This window comes from Anser cygnoides, chromosome 1 (assembly GCF_040182565.1).
Source record: "Anser cygnoides isolate HZ-2024a breed goose chromosome 1, Taihu_goose_T2T_genome, whole genome shotgun sequence".
Lineage (NCBI taxonomy): Eukaryota > Metazoa > Chordata > Aves > Anseriformes > Anatidae > Anser > Anser cygnoides.
Genome location: NC_089873.1, coordinates 131,696,430 through 131,716,952, shown reverse-complemented (window position 1 = coordinate 131,716,952; position 20,523 = coordinate 131,696,430). Strand labels below are relative to the sequence as shown.

The 20,523-nt window shown below is 38.1% G+C and overlaps 3 protein-coding genes across 20 annotated transcripts in view; 2 read left to right on the top strand and 1 right to left on the bottom strand.

Moving 5' to 3' along the window:
• Positions 1-292: 292 nt before the first annotated feature.
• On the bottom strand, positions 293-14,551 carry TRAPPC2 (trafficking protein particle complex subunit 2). 9 transcript variants are annotated; one of them, XR_010826319.1, is made up of 8 exons: positions 14,490-14,551; positions 14,222-14,331; positions 12,551-12,693; positions 11,555-11,642; positions 10,804-10,919; positions 5,039-8,948; positions 2,564-2,594; positions 293-670 (listed from the first exon to the last, which is right to left on the bottom strand). XR_010826319.1 is itself a non-coding variant. In XM_066981998.1 (6 exons), exons 2-5 carry the CDS (start codon positions 14,312-14,314, stop codon positions 10,821-10,823), a joined length of 423 nt encoding a protein of 140 aa, XP_066838099.1. In that variant the 5' UTR covers positions 14,315-14,331; positions 14,490-14,551; the 3' UTR covers positions 293-670; positions 10,804-10,820. The 9 variants fall into 9 exon arrangements, 4 of the variants coding, with proteins under 4 accessions (XP_066838099.1, XP_066838084.1, XP_066838106.1 ...); XR_010826325.1 differs by having other exon boundaries at positions 5,039-5,080; XR_010826315.1 differs by lacking the exon at positions 2,564-2,594.
• Positions 4,782-5,720, top strand: RAB9A (RAB9A, member RAS oncogene family). Its single transcript, XM_066981964.1, has one exon. It carries the CDS (start codon positions 4,782-4,784, stop codon positions 5,385-5,387), a length of 606 nt encoding a protein of 201 aa, XP_066838065.1. The 3' UTR covers positions 5,388-5,720.
• Positions 14,477-20,523, top strand: part of OFD1 (OFD1 centriole and centriolar satellite protein) — a 57,632-nt gene continuing 51,585 nt past the window's right edge. For 4 of the 10 annotated variants that reach the window (XM_066981772.1, XM_066981747.1, XM_066981761.1 and 1 more), the window contains exons 1-6: positions 14,671-14,856; positions 17,170-17,370; positions 18,244-18,312; positions 18,399-18,426; positions 19,092-19,199; positions 19,906-20,042. In XM_066981772.1, coding sequence (XP_066837873.1) covers positions 14,671-14,856; positions 17,170-17,370; positions 18,244-18,312; positions 18,399-18,426; positions 19,092-19,199; positions 19,906-20,042 — 729 coding nt within the window. Of the gene's footprint in view, positions 14,604-14,624; positions 14,857-14,888; positions 14,946-17,169; positions 17,371-18,243; positions 18,313-18,398; positions 18,427-19,091; positions 19,200-19,905; positions 20,121-20,523 lie in introns of those variants that run through there. The other 6 variants (XM_048066867.2, XM_013200110.3, XM_066981764.1 and 3 more) reach the window with 5 other exon arrangements.

Genomic DNA, 20,523 nt, shown 5'->3' with positions numbered 1-20,523 from the left:
TAGCAAAGAAAACTATGAATAGGCTTCAAAGCTGACATGGGTATGCTGTAGATGTGTAAGTTTGAGAACTGATAGGAGGTTTTGAAATGTCGGTGTTTCTGTTATGTCAGTTACGGAAGTGCTGAAGTACTGACTGTGCTTGTCAGTGCCTTTGAGAAGGTGTTGTGTTTTTTTTTTTTCCTTAGGTGTTAGCCTTTAACAAAGTTAACTTTGTTAACATTTTCCTCACAGAAGGTTTGGCTGAAAGTGTATTAAGCTGTAAATAAGTGTGATTAGGTAGAACAAACTTGAGTCTGCCTTATGCTGTGTTTTTTATTCCTTCTTTCTCCAAGTCAAATGGGTACTTTCTAAGAACTTTAGTTTTAAGCAAGTATTGGAAAACTGCAGGCTTGTAGTTTAAACAAAATTATTTAAAGAATGACCTCAAGGACAGTGCAGTGCGTATCTTCAAGGAGAACTTTAGGTTCAGTTTTGATTGTGTGTAGCAGACAGTTCATGAGTGACCGCTGGCTGAAAATCATGATGGAAATAATCACGTTGCCAAGTCAGAGTGGAGGTACAAGAGGAGAAACACTAGACTGAAAGTTCTAGTGTCACTTGCATCTGGTTCTTCAAGAACGCTGGGAGAAGTCAGTGGGCCAGTGGTGATGGATCCGGTTTCTGCTGGTTTCTATTTAAAAACGAAAAAAAAGAAAAGAGGAGGTGCAGAAAAGTTAACTTGCAGTGTTTTTGTTCGCTTTTAATGGTGTGTTGCTGTGCATGTTCCCACTATGGTATAAGTCCAATTGATGTTGTTCATTTAATATTTTAAGTGAGGTTGTAGCCTGCTGAAATCAGATTCGATGCAGCTACTGTGTTGTCTATAGAGTAGTACTGGTAGCCAAAATTTGACGTCAGCACCTGACTTCTTTTGGCCTTTGGCAGTATGTGGTATAAGCACACCCCCCTTTATTATAAAAATAATTTAATAGATTAAAAGACAAATTCCTAGGCTGGTTGCATGTTGCTGTTCTTTTTTTTTTGAGTGTTGCCTCAACATCCAATTGCTGGAAGAGGTAGCTGCACTCAAAATAAAAAGGCAGTTATGAAGCTGTCATCATGGAGTTAAGAAAACCAAGATAGAGAAACACCATTGCCTTGTCCAATAAGCCCTGAAGGGCTGGACATCAAAGATTTTTGTAATGCAAACTGATTTTATTTTTTGAAGTTGCATGTTTTCAGTCTTGCCAGCAAATGTTTGGACTGGTAATGAAAATGTTTCAGACTTGTAATTCCGTTCACTGTTTAAAAGGAGGATTCTGGGAGGGGACTAATTAAATTACATTTTGTGTTATGGTACATGATTGTGTTAGAAATGGCATTTAGTAGAAACTCTTCCCTGCTTTTAACAGGAATACTGAAGTCAGTGATCCAAGAGCTTATGACCTTATAAGCTGGAAGAAGAGATTCAGAAGTGGTTACCAAAATGCATCGCAGTGGGGCTGCTTTTTATTTATTTGTTTTGGATTTCTAGTTTGGGACTGAAAATTGGAATGAGGGAAAAAACTCTCTGCAGACTTCTCTGTGCACTAGGTTGAGACTGTTTTTACATTAGATGAATTGTGCAGCACAGCGAGAAATAACTGGAACAAATCTGTCTGTAATTCTGCGGTGTCTTGCAGTTCGTGATGTTGGTTAAAACTATCAGATGCACATTGGAAATTAAGTTTTTTCTCTTGTTTTCAGGTGCTGAATGATGATTTAAACTGAACAATTAAGGTAATAAACCCTCAGGAATATCATATCAGATATTGACTTTCTTCCCCAAAAAAGATTGTCAAAAATGTATTACACAGATAAGTTTAAAATATGTAATAGGAGAAATAACATCAATTCTCCAAGCCTCTGAAAGATTCTGTTGTAGGGTTTTGTTTTTTTTTTTCGTGTTAAGACTTTGTTACTTGGGAGGGGAACAATTCCAAAAACAAACTTATTTTAGAAATCTTAAATTCTTTTGGAAGATGTTTAAGTGGAAAAAACACAGCAGCCTGCTGTACTGGAAACTGCCATCCAGGTTCTGCAGATACTCTAAACTGCATATTTAATCAGTTGGGCCACAGATGAGTCCCTTACAGTAAACAAAACCTGTAAATGTATAAAGTTTCTGCTGCTTCCAAACAAAAATGCTTCTTACTGCCTTTAAACATACTTCTTTGGAGCCTCAAACACAGCTTGTAAGCTCACACTGAAATGACTGAAAAAATATCCATTAATTATTACTTTTCAGACTAAAAACTTGACAAAAATGTTAACTGCTGGTATGGTGGCTTTTCTTTTTGGAAGCTGAATGTTCTGAGAAGTGACAGCTTTTGAAGGCAGCATCCTGTTGAGATACTTGCTTATCAGTCCTGGTTTCTGTAGCCTTGGTATAGAAGTACCAGGGTTTTGCTGTAGCTGAAGAGACGCTTTTATGGATTGTGGCTGATGTCAAATTGAGTGCCCAGCTGAAGTATCTTTATGGTCATCAGTCTCCTAGGCCTCACTGCAGTAGTTCAGGTAGTTCAAGTTGTGCAAATTAACTTACCAGCTTATGGATGCACAAAAGCATCAGAATACTGATAAACAGAAAGAAAGGAAACTGTTAAAACTGAAGAACTTCATGATACTAACTGCAGTCTAACCACAGTTCTTTAAACTATGGAGGTAAAGAAACAAGTGCTTAATACCAGACAGAACTATGTAAGTGGATTGGTTGTTAATGTTTTGTCTTTTACGGTATGTTTAATTTTTATAGGACAGAAAAAAAATTGTAAGGTGTTCCTGTTTTTCCACTTCACTGAAGGGGAAACATTCAGTACCCTTTGTTCTCATGAATGCATTATTTATTAAGAAATTGTTACTAAATAATAGAGTAGCTCAAATAACTTGTTAACTAATAGTAGGAATTAGGGAGACTAATGAAGACCTGGACCATTTTAAAGATTTCACCATGAACCTGGAAATCACATGCTAGTAGTCCAGTGACTCCAAGAAGGCTGTTCACGTGTATTAAATGGGATGTGGTCGTATCCTGAGCCATAGCAATTACCCCATAGCTCTGTGAAAGGTAACTGCACGATCCACTTGTGGTTATTAACCAATTTTAAAACTGTTGTGATACAAACCTGTATGAGGGATTTATAAATACTCATTTTAATTTTGCAGTATGAATTAAATCACTTCCTCTGAACAGATTTATAATGAGAGCAGACATTCCTCATTGTATTTTGAAGGTTCCTTGCATTGAGGCTTCAGCTGCTCTCGAACTGTAAAGCATTTCTTTTGTTTTACTGTAGATTGTGTCCAACAAATACACATTCAAAGATGGAAAGTTAGAGATGAAAAAATTCCTGAAATTTCTTGTGTCTATTGTAGGCCTTGATTCCAAGGCAGCGCACAGTCGTATGACTCCTATGCCAGCTTGTATCAGGTATTAATTCCATAACCATGCTCTGCGGGTGATGTATATGCCAGCAACACTAATTACAACTAGCAAGACCACATTCCTTCCTTCAGAGGAGGAGACAGACCGGGCTGCCTATGACCTGTTTCCATTTTAAATAGACACGGTTTTCCCAAAAGCCTGTTTTGGCTGAATTACTTTAAGTTCTTTTAGTATCTGGGTGGTGCAGGAGCAGTGGTTCTCCTCGAGTAGAAACTTACGTTTGGGCTCGTTAAAATGAACCTTGACCCCCAGTGATTAAAATACTTTTTAATAGTATTAGATGGCACTAGTGCAATAAGAGCAAACCTTGGGCCAAAACATTGATGAGGGAACTGCTTCAAATAAATAAATAAAACCCTTTAACACTAAAGTCTCACAGTTTAAAAAAAAAAAAAAGCAACAACAAAGCAAACAAAAAAGCTGAATTGGTACCACAGATTTGACCATCCCTGTGCAGGCAGCCAGACTCTTTCCTAGCATCTTCAGGGTTTCAACAGTTTTACCATGGCAAACCCACACATACTGAGTGATCTGGCATTGTAGACTCATCCCGAGTATTTGGCATCTTGAGTACCATTTGAAGTAGCAGCAGTGAATGTGCTTTTGTAGCAGTTGTAATATAAGTACTTGTTTTACCACAGTTGTTTTGCAAGGAGTAAACTGTAAAATACTGAATATTTGTCTACTAATACTGTGACAAAAGCAAGTGGTGTGACTTTAAAATGCAATTACAGCACTCGTATTTGTTCTGTAGATCACAGTATTCCCTGCAAATTGATTTTAGTAATTCCAGTAAATAAGCAATAATTCTAATAAAAATTGGTGTCCTGCTTTAGGGATAAAGCTTCCTCTTCACTTTTGCATAATAAAGCATAACTTTGCTAATGAACTGTGGGACTGAAGTGAGTATTAAAGGCACGTGTGCTATGAAGTCATCTCGTTCCATTCTTTCATGGCTCTTCCAGTGAACATAAATGAATCCTTGCACTGATCTGCTGTAATACCCCTTCTGCACAAATGTTGGAGGCTTTCGGGGGAGAAGCGTTTTAAGTGACAGACTGGTAAATCATACAGTGCCATGCAGACTGCAGTCTGTGCAAGAGACGACTCTTAAACACGTACTCTTGAGTGGATGTTCTTACTATGAGTACCTACACTTTGTCTGCTTAGCATAGTTATCCTATTTTTTACATGAAGCTTATTTTGGAGGACTTTTAACACTTTCTAAATATTTGTGTATAAAAATTTGTGCTCACAACTTCCTTTTTTAACCATTTTCTTAATCTTTACAGGCCTAGGAAGACCTCTTCCTGTAACAATGGCAGCAAAATCATCACTCCTTAAAGTAATACTGCTAGGAGATGGCGGAGTTGGGAAGAGTTCCCTTATGAACAGATATGTCACCAACAAGTTTGATGCACAGCTGTTTCATACAATAGGTGTGGAGTTCTTAAATAAGGATTTGGAAGTGGATGGACACTTTGTTACAATGCAGATATGGGATACGGCAGGTCAGGAACGTTTTAGGAGCTTGCGGACTCCTTTCTATAGAGGTTCTGACTGTTGCCTGCTTACCTTCAGCGTGGATGACTCTCAAAGCTTCCAAAACCTAAGCAACTGGAAGAAAGAATTCATTTATTATGCAGATGTCAAGGAGCCTGAAAGTTTTCCATTTGTGATACTGGGTAACAAAGTTGATATCAATGAAAGGCAGGTGTCTACCGAAGAAGCCCAAGACTGGTGCCGGAATAATGGTAATCATCCCTATTTTGAAACCAGTGCAAAAGATGCCACTAATGTTGCAGCAGCCTTTGAAGAAGCTGTTAGAAGAGTTCTAGCCTCTGAAGACAGATCAGATCAATTTATTCAAACAGATACCGTAAACCTTCATCGGAAACCGAAACCCAGTTCATCTTGTTGTTGACTTTTTTTTTGCCAAGTTACTTTTGACTAGCTGGCTCTGTAAGAGGGTGGGAAAGGTGTAGTAGATAAAGTAACACGTGGGTTCCACTCTAATACTGAAGTTGTAATATTCTGCTGCTTTCTTGAGGGAGCAAAGGGGAGCAAAAGAAATCCCCAGTCGTGAGTGACCCATTATTGAGATAGTGATACTTCCTATTTAGGAAGGTGTCAAGTACAAATGTTAATATAAGAATGTAATTTGCCAACTTTAATCAAATGATAAATACTCTGATTATAATTAAAACTTGAAGTTCTAGAAGCACTACTTTAGAGAAACTGTTCTGGAATTGACACACAAACTTTTATATGTATATATATTTTTATGAAATCGGCATTCCATTTTTGTTTCACTAGAAGTCAGTTTCTTAACAATGCTAGATATTAAACATTAGTCTCACTACATTCCTTTTGATGTCAGTGGTACTTCATCTCTAATGTGTTTACTGTAAGTTAACATAAATTACCTTCAGGTCTTCTGTAATTGCCTAATGTGTCACTATAGGTCTGGAAGTAGAAGATAATTTTCTTAATTCATATCCGTTTTCCTTTCACTTACAATTCTAAAGCCATACTAATTTTTCCAGCTGTTTAATGCAAAATACTGATTTTTTTTAAGTTAATATATGTCTTTGCCTTAAGTCCCATTCTGGCATGTTTCTGATCAGTCAGGTGGAAAAAAAATCTGGATAACTGAAGTATAACCATTTTTAGTTATGGAAAAAAAAATGTTATTCAGTCAGCTTTAATAGCACTTGAAGGGATCCATGTTAAGGCAGATTTCCAAGAAGACTTTTAGTATGCAGCCTTAAAGTTCTGAACTCCGTGTTCTGTTGACCTGAGCTATGAATGTGTTTATTTGTGATCTCTGTACTGTGAAACTATGGATTGGCAATACATAGAGAACTCAGGAAGCTCTTAACTTACAGCAGATAGTAACAGCTTTCAGCTCTAGTACAAGTAGATACCTGTAGCTAATACTTGAGCTGAATTCAATCTGTATTTAATTTGCCATTGTAGGGTATAGATTTAAACATTTAACGGTCTTTAATGTTACTGTACTCATTAATTGACAATGAATAGAAGCCAGTTTCATATTTAATGGTTAGTCTTTCTGCAGTAATGCAGGTGAAACCACGTGTTTGAGGCTCTCTATTGCTGTTAAATGGTAGAATACTTGTATGAGAAGTTGTTGAAAGCTGGCTCTCAGAATACTCAATATCCTTATAACAGCAAACTCGATAGTGCACTATTGCTTCAATGTGTAGTCTGACTGCTAACAGGCATGCTTGTATACACATTGTAGAGCTCAAAAGGAATTCAAATGCCTACAGGACAGGCCATGTTATTCATTAAAATACACAGACTCTGCTTTCTGTACTGCAACTCTTTTGTTGTAATAGAAAAGCTTTTCTGGATAGTACAGTAATGGCAGGAGTCTTCTCTTAACCTATCTGTTCACTCTGTACCAGATGTTATTTGGAAGTAAAGCTTGCAGAATTAACTTCATGTTGCTCTTACACACTTAGAATTTGGACTATTTTGTATACTTGCTTGAACCTGTTCAGGACCGTTTTGCTCCATGAATCTGCTGCTCCTGCTTAAAAGTGACATCTTTTTATACTAATTGTACGTTTAACATACTTCATTCTGACAGTCCTGTATATACAGCAACAGAATTTTGTTAAGCTTCAGTCACTGAACTGCTAAATATAGGCTGAGCTGCTACTTCTGTAGTGTTTAGATTTCTAGTCAGCGAATGAAAGATCGGTGAAGAAAGAAAGAATCTTAGCTATATTCTTCCTACTCTTAAGCGGAGAGAGCAAAAAGCTTTAAAAACTAAGACTGCATGCATTAGGGGCCACTAAACTGGTGACATGAAATTTGTTGTGAAGTACTTAAAGCTTCCTTGAACCTTCCTTTTAGTGGAGGTGAGGTTGAAACAAAATAGTAGATTGTTACCATTGGAGTACTACAGATATTTACATAAGATCCCTAAAAGTAAACAAAGGATGAGAACTGTTGTAGTAGTCTTTCTGGTGCCTCATAGCCCACCCGTGTTTTCTCCTCTGTACTCTTTCCATGTGACATCATGGTTACCCAGCCTCTGTCCGAGAAGCAGGTTTAATAAAGCTAAATATAACTTAATTCAATAAAAGTGCATTGCTTGTGCCATGTGAACTGCTGTCCCACAACTGTACACTAATCACAAAAGTAGTAAAGGAGGTTTACATGCTATAGTAAATAAGACTGTGCAACCTATGCTGAGGTCAGGCTTTGTTGTGAGAGGGAGACTGACACATAGTTGAAAGAAATAATAGTCCTATGATGAGCAGATGCAGATAAGGTGCCAAAATAATACCTTTGTAATACTCTGCAACAAATGCATTTCTGTACTTTGTGAAGGCTTAATATTTATTATTCAATATGAAGATAAGGTAGGCACTTGTGGTGTATGTTTGAATTCACTGATTCATGTCAGGTACTAATGTACCTTAAGTATTAGGGGGTCCTGTCAGCAGTATTTTGAGTTCTGTAGTGTGAGATATATGTAAAAAATCCAGGCCTCACAAATGAGGAAGAATCATAGAATATTCCGAGTTGGAAGGGATCCATAAGGATCATCAAGTACACCTCCAAGAAAAAAGTTCAACAGACAGCCTTAGTAGAATATGATCCAAAAAAAAAAGGGTGGGAGCCAGAGTGAGAACACTGTTATGGCAAAGGGGTGGGATTGATGAAAGCTATGTATAAGGGAACAGACAGCAAAATAGGAAGAGGATGGGGCACAAGAGACTGCTTCTCTGCTTAAATTGAGCAGTGCACAATAGCAAGGACACAGCTTAGAGCTCATGTTCCAGCAGAGTACATAGATGCTTAGCGCAAGACTGCTGTCAGGACTAGGCTGCTTGTGTTAGCTTTTCTGTTCCTTAAACTGATTTTGCTTTACATTGAATCTGTTAACAATGGCAGGTTCCATAAACAGTAACAGAAAATTGCAGAAAGCTAAGTCTAGGAGCTCTATTTCCTGCCTCGTTTTATGGAGGCTGATTCATGTTCTTAGCCTGTGCTGTTGTTCATATTTCCTTGTGCTTAATTTTTTGACCGTGTAAGATAGTGCCAGTCCCTTTGACTTGCAGAATGTTTTTGATTCCTTTATTGCATAATACAGGTTATTTGCTGCTTTCTCATCCTACAATTGACTTCACTTGAAGTTGTATTCCCAAGCTGCTGAGACTGGGTTCAAACATAACACAAAGGAGATCTCTCCTGCCTTGTCCCCTGACCTTCATATTGTTGGACATAATCATTGCCTCATCCATGCTAAAACTCCATCTTTCAGACCTAGAGCAGATTTGTGACCATACCTGAACATAAGCTAACTCTATCTGGAAGTGGCAGCTAGAAATCTCTCAGCTTATTGCAGAAGTTGCAACACAAAGGTACTCAGTGCACAGGAAATTACAGCTGCCTAACAAAGGTTCTTTGAGCTTCTGTCCAGAAACAATGTTCCTCTACACAAACCCTGTAATGATCAATGGGAAGAATTAGTTCCCTTTCCTTTGGCCCATACCCGTTTTCATCAAGTCCAACTGGACTGATGAGACTGCCTTTCCCATTTATAGTTCCTGGATTCCTTTTTACTGTGTGCTGGCAGGAGACAGTACAATGATCAAAACCCACCCTTTTTAAAAGGAGTGGAAACTTTTAGTACTAATCCTTTGCCCTAAGTTTTCTTTTTTGTCATGTGCACGATTATTTAACATACGTATTTCCTCAGTGGACCTGAACTGCTTGTATTTTCCCCAACCATCGTGTTACTGTGGAGGAGACAGCCTAACAGCAACCTACTGTGCAGATAAAAATGCTTTATCGTGTGTTTCTATTGATTTCATGTGTACCTAAAGAGAATCAGTTTGATTCTCAAAATGCTGTATGATGCAGTTTTTAGAAAATACTACTGCAGACAAGTATTCCCATCTTCACTTGCCACCCTACCAGTAAAGGTAAGCCTTATCGCGATCATCTACTTTTCTCTGAAATCAGTTCCAGTACAGTCAACAGGCATCCATACTGCATTATTCCACACTTTATTTAAGGTAAATATCAGAAAGTATATATAGCATAGTGTTGCTTTTCTCATGGAATATTTTACAATGACACTTTAGCAGTAAACGTAGATTACAAAGAAATAACGATTGGTTGTACATTTAAAGCACCTATACACGTGGTCCCCTTAATTATACAAACTATATAAAATGTGCTTTTTAGAACGGCATGCCACTTCCTTTGGAAATCCCATTTTAAACATTAAAAAAAGTCCAAGAAGATAGTTTATATAGATTTGCTGCATAAAGAAACAGACTATGTAAAAGATGGTGAAATCAACCAAGATATTACGTACATATATGCTAGATGACCCATTTAAAAATGACTATTTTGTAACTAGGGTAAGTTTTGCAGAAGACCACCTAACTACATCTTACAATGTGACCGTAGCCAGACAGGCCAAACACTGCCTTTCTGAAACCCTCATCAAATTGAGTCCCATGGTTCAAAGATCCTAGTCTAAATATATTTTCAAAAAGAATATTTCAGCACTTGCAAAGATAATGGAAATAACGTGGGTTTGAATGCGTAAATTTAGTCGTGTTGTTCCCCCCCCATGTATGAATTAGATTTAAAGTCAGGGCAGAGAGAGCTGTTTTGATCTACTTTAATAACTTCATTGATGCAACACTGCAGCTAGACACATATTGCATGAAACATCTGATAAATTTGCAATTTTAAGCTTTAAAACGTGCAAGTTTTTACTTTAAAATTGCTGAAATACCGAAGACAAAGCTTTGCTGATGGATCCTTTTTATTTAGCACTTCATAATAAATATATTACACATTGCAATATTAATATAGACCTTATTTAATACCGTGAACAGTAAGGTTAGTCTGGTTAGTCTGCAGTGAGTTCTCTAGCAAAGGACTCTAAGTAGAAAGGTTTATAGTAAAACTCAACCACTTTGGCCAAACAATCCAAAAATCCTTTTTGCTCATATTAAATCAAATGACTAGAGATATCTAAAGTTTAGATCTGATCTCTTCCCACCCTGTGTAAGAGGCTTATCTTTTGCACATGCATTGACACCTATGTCTCTCTTTGTACCTATTCAGCCCAGACATTTTAAAACTTAGTTTTCCTAAGACAGAATGAAAACTTCTAAAGATACATTTTTAACCAGAGCAGCTGGCTGTTTTATCTGTATCAGCAAAAAAAGCTTCTTCAGCATCCAATTTGTCAGTCTTCAGAAAGGTGAGTATCAAACATGCTGGGAGCTAACCAGAAGAACTACAGCTCAAATCAGGAAAGTACAAAAAGCACTCACTCAGGAAAGCTATTTTTTCAGCTTAAAAGGTGTTTCTTCCCAAGGAACTGCACTTTCCTTTCGAAAGCACTGGATCGAATAGGTGAATTGAGTTCATAAAATGGATTCATTGCAAACTGAGGAAAGAAGAAAAGCTCATAAGCACAATGTCCAGAACTGGAAAATGTTATTTGAAATGAAAACTACTAATAGCTTTCAGCTTAAGTAGGGCCATTTAAAAGCAAAGATCTCCTAAGTAGTCATATATTTTCAAGGCCATCTCATAGTAAGAGCTCCTAAGAACAAATCCATCATGATGCTGATGGAAATTTGTTTCAGAAATTGGCATCATTCGAGTAGCTGTAAGAGGCTGGGCTGGCCATCAAGGCTCACAACTGCCCCATCTAGTGGAAACAGCACCAGGCTGTGGCAACATGGGTGACTTGTGAGGAGAGAAGCACCTTGACCAGACTTCTGTGACAGCCCTTTGCTGTCATTATCACATTAATGACACAACACTGCCCCAAATTGCTGGATTAAAATAAAAAAAGAAATTTGGAAGGAGCACGACCTATAACAGTTTAGAAACATCTTTTCTGTTTAATAGAAAATGCAGCCTTCATGTCACATGTTACCACTGGGGACAGCATGGGTGCTTCTCCCCTTACAGAGGTCCACCATAAGAAAATATAATTATATAGGGATGCCTGAGCATGAACAGCAGGCCATATTTAAAAGTATTGCCATGCGATTGTAAGAAGTGGGTTCTTACCTTTATATACAACTCATATACATCATTAAAGAAGTTCTTAATTCCATCTTCTTGTCTTACATCATGAAGCATTATAAATCTCATATGTAAAACAATTAAGGACTTTTACAAATAAACTTTTACAAATAAAAGAGACAATATACAGCATATTCTGAAATAAGCACTTAAACCTAATTCTGCATATATCTAAAATACTTAGCTGTACATGGAATCATTAAGGTTGGAAGAGACCTCCAAGATCATCTGGTCCAACCATCCCCCTACCACCAATGTCACCCACTAAACCAAGCACCAAGTCCAACCTTTCCTTAAACACCACTAGGGACGGTGACTCCACCACAAAATAGAGGAGACTCTATAGGAGCAAGCATTTAAAGAATTAAATGAAGCACTGAAATTTAGAAAGCATTATGTTTCCATTTATATTTTTAAATTTCCCTATCACCTCTCTATTCAAGATAATTATTTTTAAAACTAGACAATTCTGAATATTAATGATATTCTCAGTACCTTTCCCATACATCCCTGAAATTAAATGAGTGCTACTTGCTATGTGTAACAGATGTTTCACAATACGCACTCTTAAAGACTATCTACACCTACAATCAAGCCTTGACACTGTATTTTGAAGATGTGTTTTTTCAAGTATGTTTATCCCTGCTTCTCCTCTTTAACACTAAGGAACGTACGCAGAGAATCATGTATGCTTGCTCAGACCGCATCATATTATTCCTCTCACACCTTTTTCCTCTACTCTCTGTGAAATCCACATTTCTTTAGGCTATTTCAGGTTCTCCAAAAGGAAAAATCCATCTTTGCAGTTAGTTCCAATCTTAAAGAACTACTGTGCCTCCCAACTTACTTCATCCTGAAGATGGGAACTCTAACAATAATGGTGGTGAATAGCCAGAGAAATCTGCTACAGCAGCATTTCAACTATTTATCACTTTCTGACAAGAGGCTCAATAAATACAAAGAGAAGAGTAAAGGATATGTCCAGCCGTGACAAAAGCAGAAACAAACCATTCGTTAAATTTGTCCACAGTCTTCAGGTACATGTTGTTAGAAAGCCACATGTTCTCATCTACTAGGTCAAGAGCAGCATGGGCAATGAACTGGTTGAGATGGCGATGATCATCCTAGTACATTTCCAGAAGACAGAGAATTAGTAAGTAATTCAATAAAGGGAGTTAAATATAAAAATTTGCTCAAGCTTGTAAACTAGTGCTCAAGATATATAAAGTTCTATATATCCTTCTTTTCTGCCACGTATTAATTAATCCTGTAATTAAATGAAACCGGTACATACTGTCATGATACTTGGTTTCAAGGAAGAGAAAGGGCATAATACAGAGGTCATCACAGAAATAGTCTGAAGACAGAGTGGGAAGCAGAGATATACAGAAGACAGATATACTGATAACGTTATCACTAAAGATTCTTTTTGATTCCTTTTTTTTCTCTCCAGGATACTTGCCTAGAAACACTGGATTTTGCTTTATTGTTTGGGGGGTTCTTTATCCTAAGAGCCTAGTAGGGAAAAACATGCTGCAACTGGTATTAAATATATGCTTGCAGATATAAATCGCAACTCTTCCTATAATAAACATAAACGGCCTTCACAGAGTAACCAGAGTATTTGACCCTAACACTACAAGAGCTGTGACAGGAAACAGTCGTTTAGTTGTTTACTACCCAGAACCCTGAAGGACATCTGCTAAGAAGAAACATAGGACTAAATAATTCTGTAAGCTCTTACATAAGTAGCCTTGCACTGTTTCTTATAATACTGGGATGCTGTTAAAACCAACCTCACACCTCTCAGTAAGCTGCTTCCCCCCAGCCCAAGTCAAGCTTGGCTCAGTGCATTAACAGCTTCACCACTTCCACGCTGAGACCGAGACTAAGTAGTGAAGTTTAAGGGGCAAAAGCTTGTGCTGACTTACGTGTACATGCCCTTAATTCACCCTTAAACGACGTGTCTCAGAAATCGGAGCAATAGTTGCCAAAACACATCAATGTTGCCTTGTTTTTCTTCAGTGCCCATCAAGTTTAGATTCTCTCTTAGGAGAAAGTTTAGTACTACAACCTTAGTCAGACAAGTATTTCCACTTTCTGACATCGTCACACTTGCTAAATCTAGTCTGAATAGTCTTATTTATGATCTTTTGTGATATGCTAATACAAATTACAAATGACACCAGTGACAGTGTATACCTCCATTTCTTGGTATGCATGCACAAATGCATGCACAAATGCATGTGCAAGAACTGATGGAGCTCTTTCACACTAGTTCCTTCCTTCACCTTATCATTGTAAACATATAGCTTAAAACAGTAAACAGATATCTTAAAATAGTGACGCTAAAGAGCGGTGTATAATGACCTGGTGTTACAAAAGCAGCACGCACTACGAGCAATGACTGAAGCATGACTGGCAGATATATCCCCCACAACACAGCACCAAATATTTAAGGAAACAGCGTTTTATGCAGAACTACTACAGTCTGGCAAAGATTTTTTAGGAGATTTAAGTGCTGCAGAGTTCTGCTCCCTGCCACAACGTTTCTGTACCAGAAGCAAGCCCTGGACGCCAGCAACGCCTTCGGCAGCGGGTCGCTCAAATTATTAAAGGGGGGGAGAACAACGCGACGGGGGAAACACGCACCTTGGACTCTGCTTTCCCGGGAGGCAGGAACTCCATCTCGAAGACGGGGTTGTCGTGGTGGCCGACTATCACGAAGTAGAAGCTGCCGGACATTCTCCACAGCGGGGCACCTCGGGGGGGAAGGCAGGGACCTGACGCAGGCCCCACAGCGCGGGCCGCGCCCAACGCCCCTGGGGGCCGCAGCCACCTCACGAAGACGACCCCGACCCCATCCCCACCGCCCCCCAACCTCAACCCCAACCCACCCCGGGTCCCCTCACCTCCTTACCGGCCTCACCGGCCCTAACGGCTCCCCAAGGCTCCCAGCAGCCGCCCGGAAGGGCTCGGCTCGCATCCGGCGCCGCCGTGACGCCATGCCGGGGAGGCGGGGTGCCTGCCGCCGGTAACGGCTCTTTTTGGGGGGGGTTGTTGAGTTCTTTATTTTTGGGGGGTTTCTTTCTCGTTTCGGGATGGCTGCGGCCGGCAGGGAGGCGCTGTCGCAGGATGAGCTCCGCAAAAGGCTGTACCAGGCTTTTAAGAAGCGAGGGGTGCTGGACACGCTCAAGGTGCGCCTGATCCCGCTGCCACCAGCGAAACCCGCGCGGAGCAAACGGCCTCGCCCTTCGCCCCACGCACGGTGCTGGTGCTGTGGCATAGTTCGTAACAGTTTGTGCTTGCTTTTTGCCAGAAACGCGTGCTTCCTGAACACAAGCGCCTTTCGGTAGTCTCAGGCTCTGTCAGGAAGGTTAGTGGCCCAGAGCAGGTCTTTAAAAGTACCGTGCTGGAGAGAGTGTCAGGCAGGGAGGAGAGGAGTAAATGGGAAAACAGGATCGGAAAGGACTCCTTGCATCACAGGATTTGTCTATTTACTGCTGTAAGCAAGCACACTGCATGAAGTATTCTCTTAATTTTCTTCCAGTTCTGTAGTCCCAAGCTATTTAAAACTAGTCGAGCTATTTTCCTCTTGTCTACTTGTTCAGGAAAATGTCTTCCAGTATGGACTTGCTCAGGAGGGTGTCTCGGAGGATGGTTGTGTTCAAGAGTGACACTTAGTTCTGATCTGCGGCCTATTTGCAGTTGGTCTGCCTCTTTTTCTTGTACTGAAAGTATCCTTAAGTTTAAGTAGCTCTTCATGAATTCTTTCGTCCTTCTTTGGAAGGCTGCATGTATCTTTTCTTGAGGCATGTTACAACTGTAATGCTAGTCATTGTTTGAATGACACATCCACTTCTTGCTTTCTCCAAGCAGTCCTGTAGCAGAAATCCGTATAAAGCCTTAAATGTTGAAATTTTGTATTTCATGCAGTTTCAGTTTTGCTGGTGTTTAAACATCTGAATATATTTTTTTATGACATAATGATCTTGGTGTACTTTTTATTCCCAGCGTTATGTCATCATTTATGTTTTTAGCTCCTCCTTTTTGTGTCAAATTCATTACAGTTTAAAAAAACAATAATCAAGTTGTATATTTCAAGAATACGACCGATAATCTCAAGGCTAAGAATTTCCTGTTCAAGACAACTTGTTTTCTCCCTCAGTGGTTTCTATAATAAGCTTGCAACGATTGGACCATTTCCCATCTTGTTTGACTTAACTAATAGTGACATGCTATCTAAGTCCATTTACCCGCTTTAGTTTTCCTTGTCTAGAAGATTATCCGTCTTAGATTTTGTACCTTCTCTGAGCTGAAGAACTAGTGTAGTTGGGTATCTTACAGATTCCTGCAAACACACTTCCAACAAGAATACTCTCAGCTTTCCCATGGTCTTTTCTGACTACCTCTGCTGGTAAGAGGCAGGCTGTATCTGAAGCTACAGGTGTGCTGAATGGCCAAGTGTTTCTTGTCAAAAAGAATAATGATAGTATAGCAAGTGATTTTTGCCTTTCTTTCCCTTAGTAGGGACAGGGGTATAGCCCTGTGTTTTTCCCCTGCGTTTTTTCACAAGATGTGCAAGAGGTTGCTGGGCTCAGTTGTTTTTGGGACCTCATCTGTGTCAAAGTTTGTTGAAACTGGACAAGTTCAGAAATTAAGGGAAACGATTTTGTCAGTTTTCTTCATTTCTCTCTATTATCAGCTTCATTTCTGCAGAAAGCCATGCTTAAATATCAGGGTAGTCCGATATGATCTAGCTTTGGTAAGTTTTGGTAAGCATTTAGTATTTCATCCCATTCGGTAACATACTATCTTTTTAATCAGCTTTGGAAACTTTGTCACTGTTGCATAGTGCTGTTGAAAGCTTAAAACACTATTTCTCTCATGATTTGGTAGTATGCCCTAAACAACTTCTATAATTGCATAGTGAAAATGATTATTTCTTCCTCTTATAGTAGGGAGACTTTCTGATCTCAGCTTGCCTTTTTTCTCTATTGTAATTAATATAACAAAAACAAATTATAAGAAATACAATTTAATTTATTATTAGTGCCTGTAGGCTTTTTTTTTTGATTAGTACCCTTTTGCTTCCCTACAAAATAATTAATTCTAAAGACATTGAATTTCCCATTATTTTCCCGTCTGCTGTTGGGGTGGAATCAACAGGACTCAGAACAGGAATCAATAGGACTCAGAAGAGGACTAGTGAGATTTCCAAGTATGTGTGAAGCTGAAGCCACATCAGATGGGCTTTGTTTAAGAGTGATAGAAGAAAAAAAAAAAAAAGTGATCTAACATTGAAGCTTGGAGTACTGGAGTGGAGTTTATGTGAAATTTTTGACTGAGAACAATACTTCTCAGTCCTACACCCAATACATCTTAAGGGAAAGTCAAAGATCACTGTCGTGCAATTAAGAGTATTCTGAAGAAAAGCACTCTCTTATAAATTCTGCCAATGTTAGGCTGCCCAATTCTGGTGTGTGGGTTGTAATACAACATGTAAAGGTAGAATGAAATTCCCATGATTTTTGAAAAATAAAGCTCTCATTACAGTCTCAGGTTTCCTGTTACTAACTCTGTTGTTTCTTTTCTGTCAGACACAGCTCCGAAAACAGCTAATCCATGAACTGATGCACCCAATTTTAAGTGGAGAACTTCAGCCACAGACTGTTACAAGTGATGACAGTTCACTTTTGATCACGGCTTCCAACAGTTTGGTGGCAGATCATCTGCAGAGATGTGGCTATGAGTATTCACTTTCTGTTTTCTTTCCGGAAAGTGGATTAGAGAAGAAGAAGGTAAGTTCAGCAATCTCTTAAGATTTCTAGGAGTTTTGTTTTCTGGGGGCTTGTTATATTCCAACAGAATTGAAAAAATCCACTTTAGTGACAGTGAAATACAGATGCAAGTACAGCTTCAAATCCTCTCCATAAAATACTTCAATATTCAGGTCTATTTACATGAAGACTCACAATAAGACATCGTACAGGAAAGACGTAGTGCCAGCCTCTTAACCTCAGCTCGCTCCACCAAAGCTGTGGTGTGATCGTGTGATTCTGTTTGGTGTGACAATTTGCAGAGCCACGTGACAGGCTGCTTGGGGAGCTGATCCTGGTTAAAGCTAGCCTCTTTTTGGCCATTCAGTTCTCTGAAAGTGTGGTTCGTGATCGGTTTAAACTGTTCCTAAATACAACTTCTGCATGAAAAGGGCGGTCCTTGCCCTGTATTTGTTTCTCCTCTATGAGTATGTGATAATGTGATGAATTTTTTCTAACCAAAAATGAATTTTTTGAGCTGGTGAGTAGCTAGTTGTCATTTCGATTAGCGAGCTCATCTGATTTATATGATAAAACAAAACAGAGGCAAGGAACGTAGAGAGAGCATGCATCCAGGTATGGGAGGAAACAAAGCCCTCTCTTTTCACAGCTTCAGGTGGTCATGAAACTACGCATTGACTGCTGTGTCTCTTAGGTAACAGATAAGCAAATGGAGCTCTAGAACAGTTAAGTGTTTGAAAATAGTTTTGCAAGGTGATTATTTATTTTGATCTTTTTCAAATCTAAAACATTTTACAACTGTAAAATGGTGGCTATTACATATTTGAAGTATTTTTTTAAAGTAATTAACCTTTTCAAATTCATGTTTTTGTTTGTTTGTTTTTTCCCTAAAAGCTGTTGTCTGTGCAAGATCTTCTTCAATTAATGAGAATCAATCCGAAATCCAATTTTTACAAATCACTTGTAAGTTATTTTGATTCTGAAGATAAGCTAAAATTACAGTTGTGGTGAAGGAGCCTGGCTAAAAGGCTGTCTTTTATTTCTTACAGACTTTGGGAACTCAGAAGGAAAATAAAGGTACAAGATATTTATACATGATGCACACTGATAACTATGTCACCTTCATTTTTATTAAGATGTGAGAAGTAGATATTCATATTCCTTGAGTATGTGTTGATGTGGAGTAGTATGGATTTAATATTTTGAAACCTGTAGTACACCAAATACTAGAGGTAATGTTTTGTGGAAACACTGACAAGCTCAAATTTTGATTTGTGTTTATAACTGACTGTATTAGATTACATGTACTACAAACACTAGCTGAAGATTTAGTAGGCTTTCCGTTTTCTTAATGTAAGAAATAATTCTTATGTCTGCACGATGAAACCTATCTATATTAAGTAGCCTGAAGTAACTTGGTTTTCAGAAACCACTGTTCCCTAATGTCATTATAATTACAGTAATAATAACCTGCTCTCTCAAATGACCATGGAAGTCAAAGAGATAAAGAGAAAGAGAAGAAAGGAAAAGTTGTAAAAGCACAGCTTTTGCAGAATAAGATGGAGTGCTTATAATAAAAATCAATAGTTAGCTAGTATTGATTTTTATTTAATATTCACTGGGTTCTTTCAGTAAATTAGGTAGGTTTTCTGTGTGTAGTGAAAATTACTTCATTAGTTACAGGCGTGAAAACTGAATTTTGGTATGAAATGAGAAGTAACTAATCTATTGGATCTTGAAAGGTTTTCTCATGCAGATTTTAATGGGACTTACAGAGCATCATCTAAGTAAGGAAAGTCATGACACAGAAACTCAGACAACCTCAACACCTCCTTACAGAGACTCTCTTGGTAAGTACAGTCTTTGCAATAAAGTCTCCCCAAATATTTTCATATTGGTGAATGATATGGATGAATAAATTGTATGAATGATATTAATTCATTGCTTATTCAAATGCAACCTGAAGTAATAATAAATAAAAGTTATACCTATATTGCTCTACATTTTTCCTAATGTTGCTTAAAGTAAGACAGAAGTCCTGCTATTTTATTTTTCTTTTTCATTGCACAGACGTTTTCTTAGGTGTTTAGCTAACAGCTATAACTTCTTAGATGGACTGTAAATGTTAAGTGCTGAAATGTGTTCTGGAAAACTAAATTATAACTGCATGCATTGCTTTTGTGTATGATGGTGTTTCTGTTTGTTGTGCATAGAGTGGGAGTTTTTGAATTATAATATGCACTCTATTAGTAATACAAAAATGTAGAAGTTGCACGCAAAAGAAAATTCTAGAGGATGCAAAGAGGATGAATGACTATATATATGCCGCAAATCATGCCTGAACAGCTAAGTGCCTCCTCTTACAGATATGTTTTGTGGCACAGAGCTGATAAATGGCATTTCTGTGCTGCCACAGCTTTTGTACCACATGGGTCTTAGGTGATACTTATGTACACTGAGGTACTTCATAGAGACACAGAATCGCACAGTCTTTGGTAGGATTTGTGATGACTGATTTATTTTTAAATTATGATGGATATGTTGCTCTTTTTATAGCTGAGAAGCTTCAGCTGATTGATGAGCAGTTTGCAGGCTCCTATCCCCAGCATTATAAGTATGAATCTTTAGAAGCAAAACTTCATGAATATAGGAAAGAAATAGAGAAGCAGCTTCAAGCAGAAATGGCTCAAGAGGTATTGCTCTGGTGATTGAATTTGAGGGAGAAATTTATGAATTTTGACTTTACACCTTACAAACTTTTAATACTTAAGGTAACTTGAAGAAAAATGTCTCATCATGAATTATATCTAACACAAAAGGCTAAGTTAATCAAATACCATTTGTTAATTTGATGATATTTCACGTGTATGTTGTCATTTACCTTTTAATTAATGTATACAGTTCAGCTCTTTATTCTGGTGTTAATTTGGAAACACAACTTTTTCTTATTTTGATTGTCTTAATTTGGTAAATTCTGCTTTTTGATTGTTTTGTTTTATGGGAAAATGTTTACTTTTCATAGTTATACTATTTATTTTCCTTCCCAGTTAAGATCTTGAAGCTTGAATTTGAGCATAATGCATTACAACCAAGGAGCATGAATTGCTGCTGTATACTTTGACAGATCAATTTATTTTTTTAATACTGATTAGAATTTACATACTATTTCAAAAC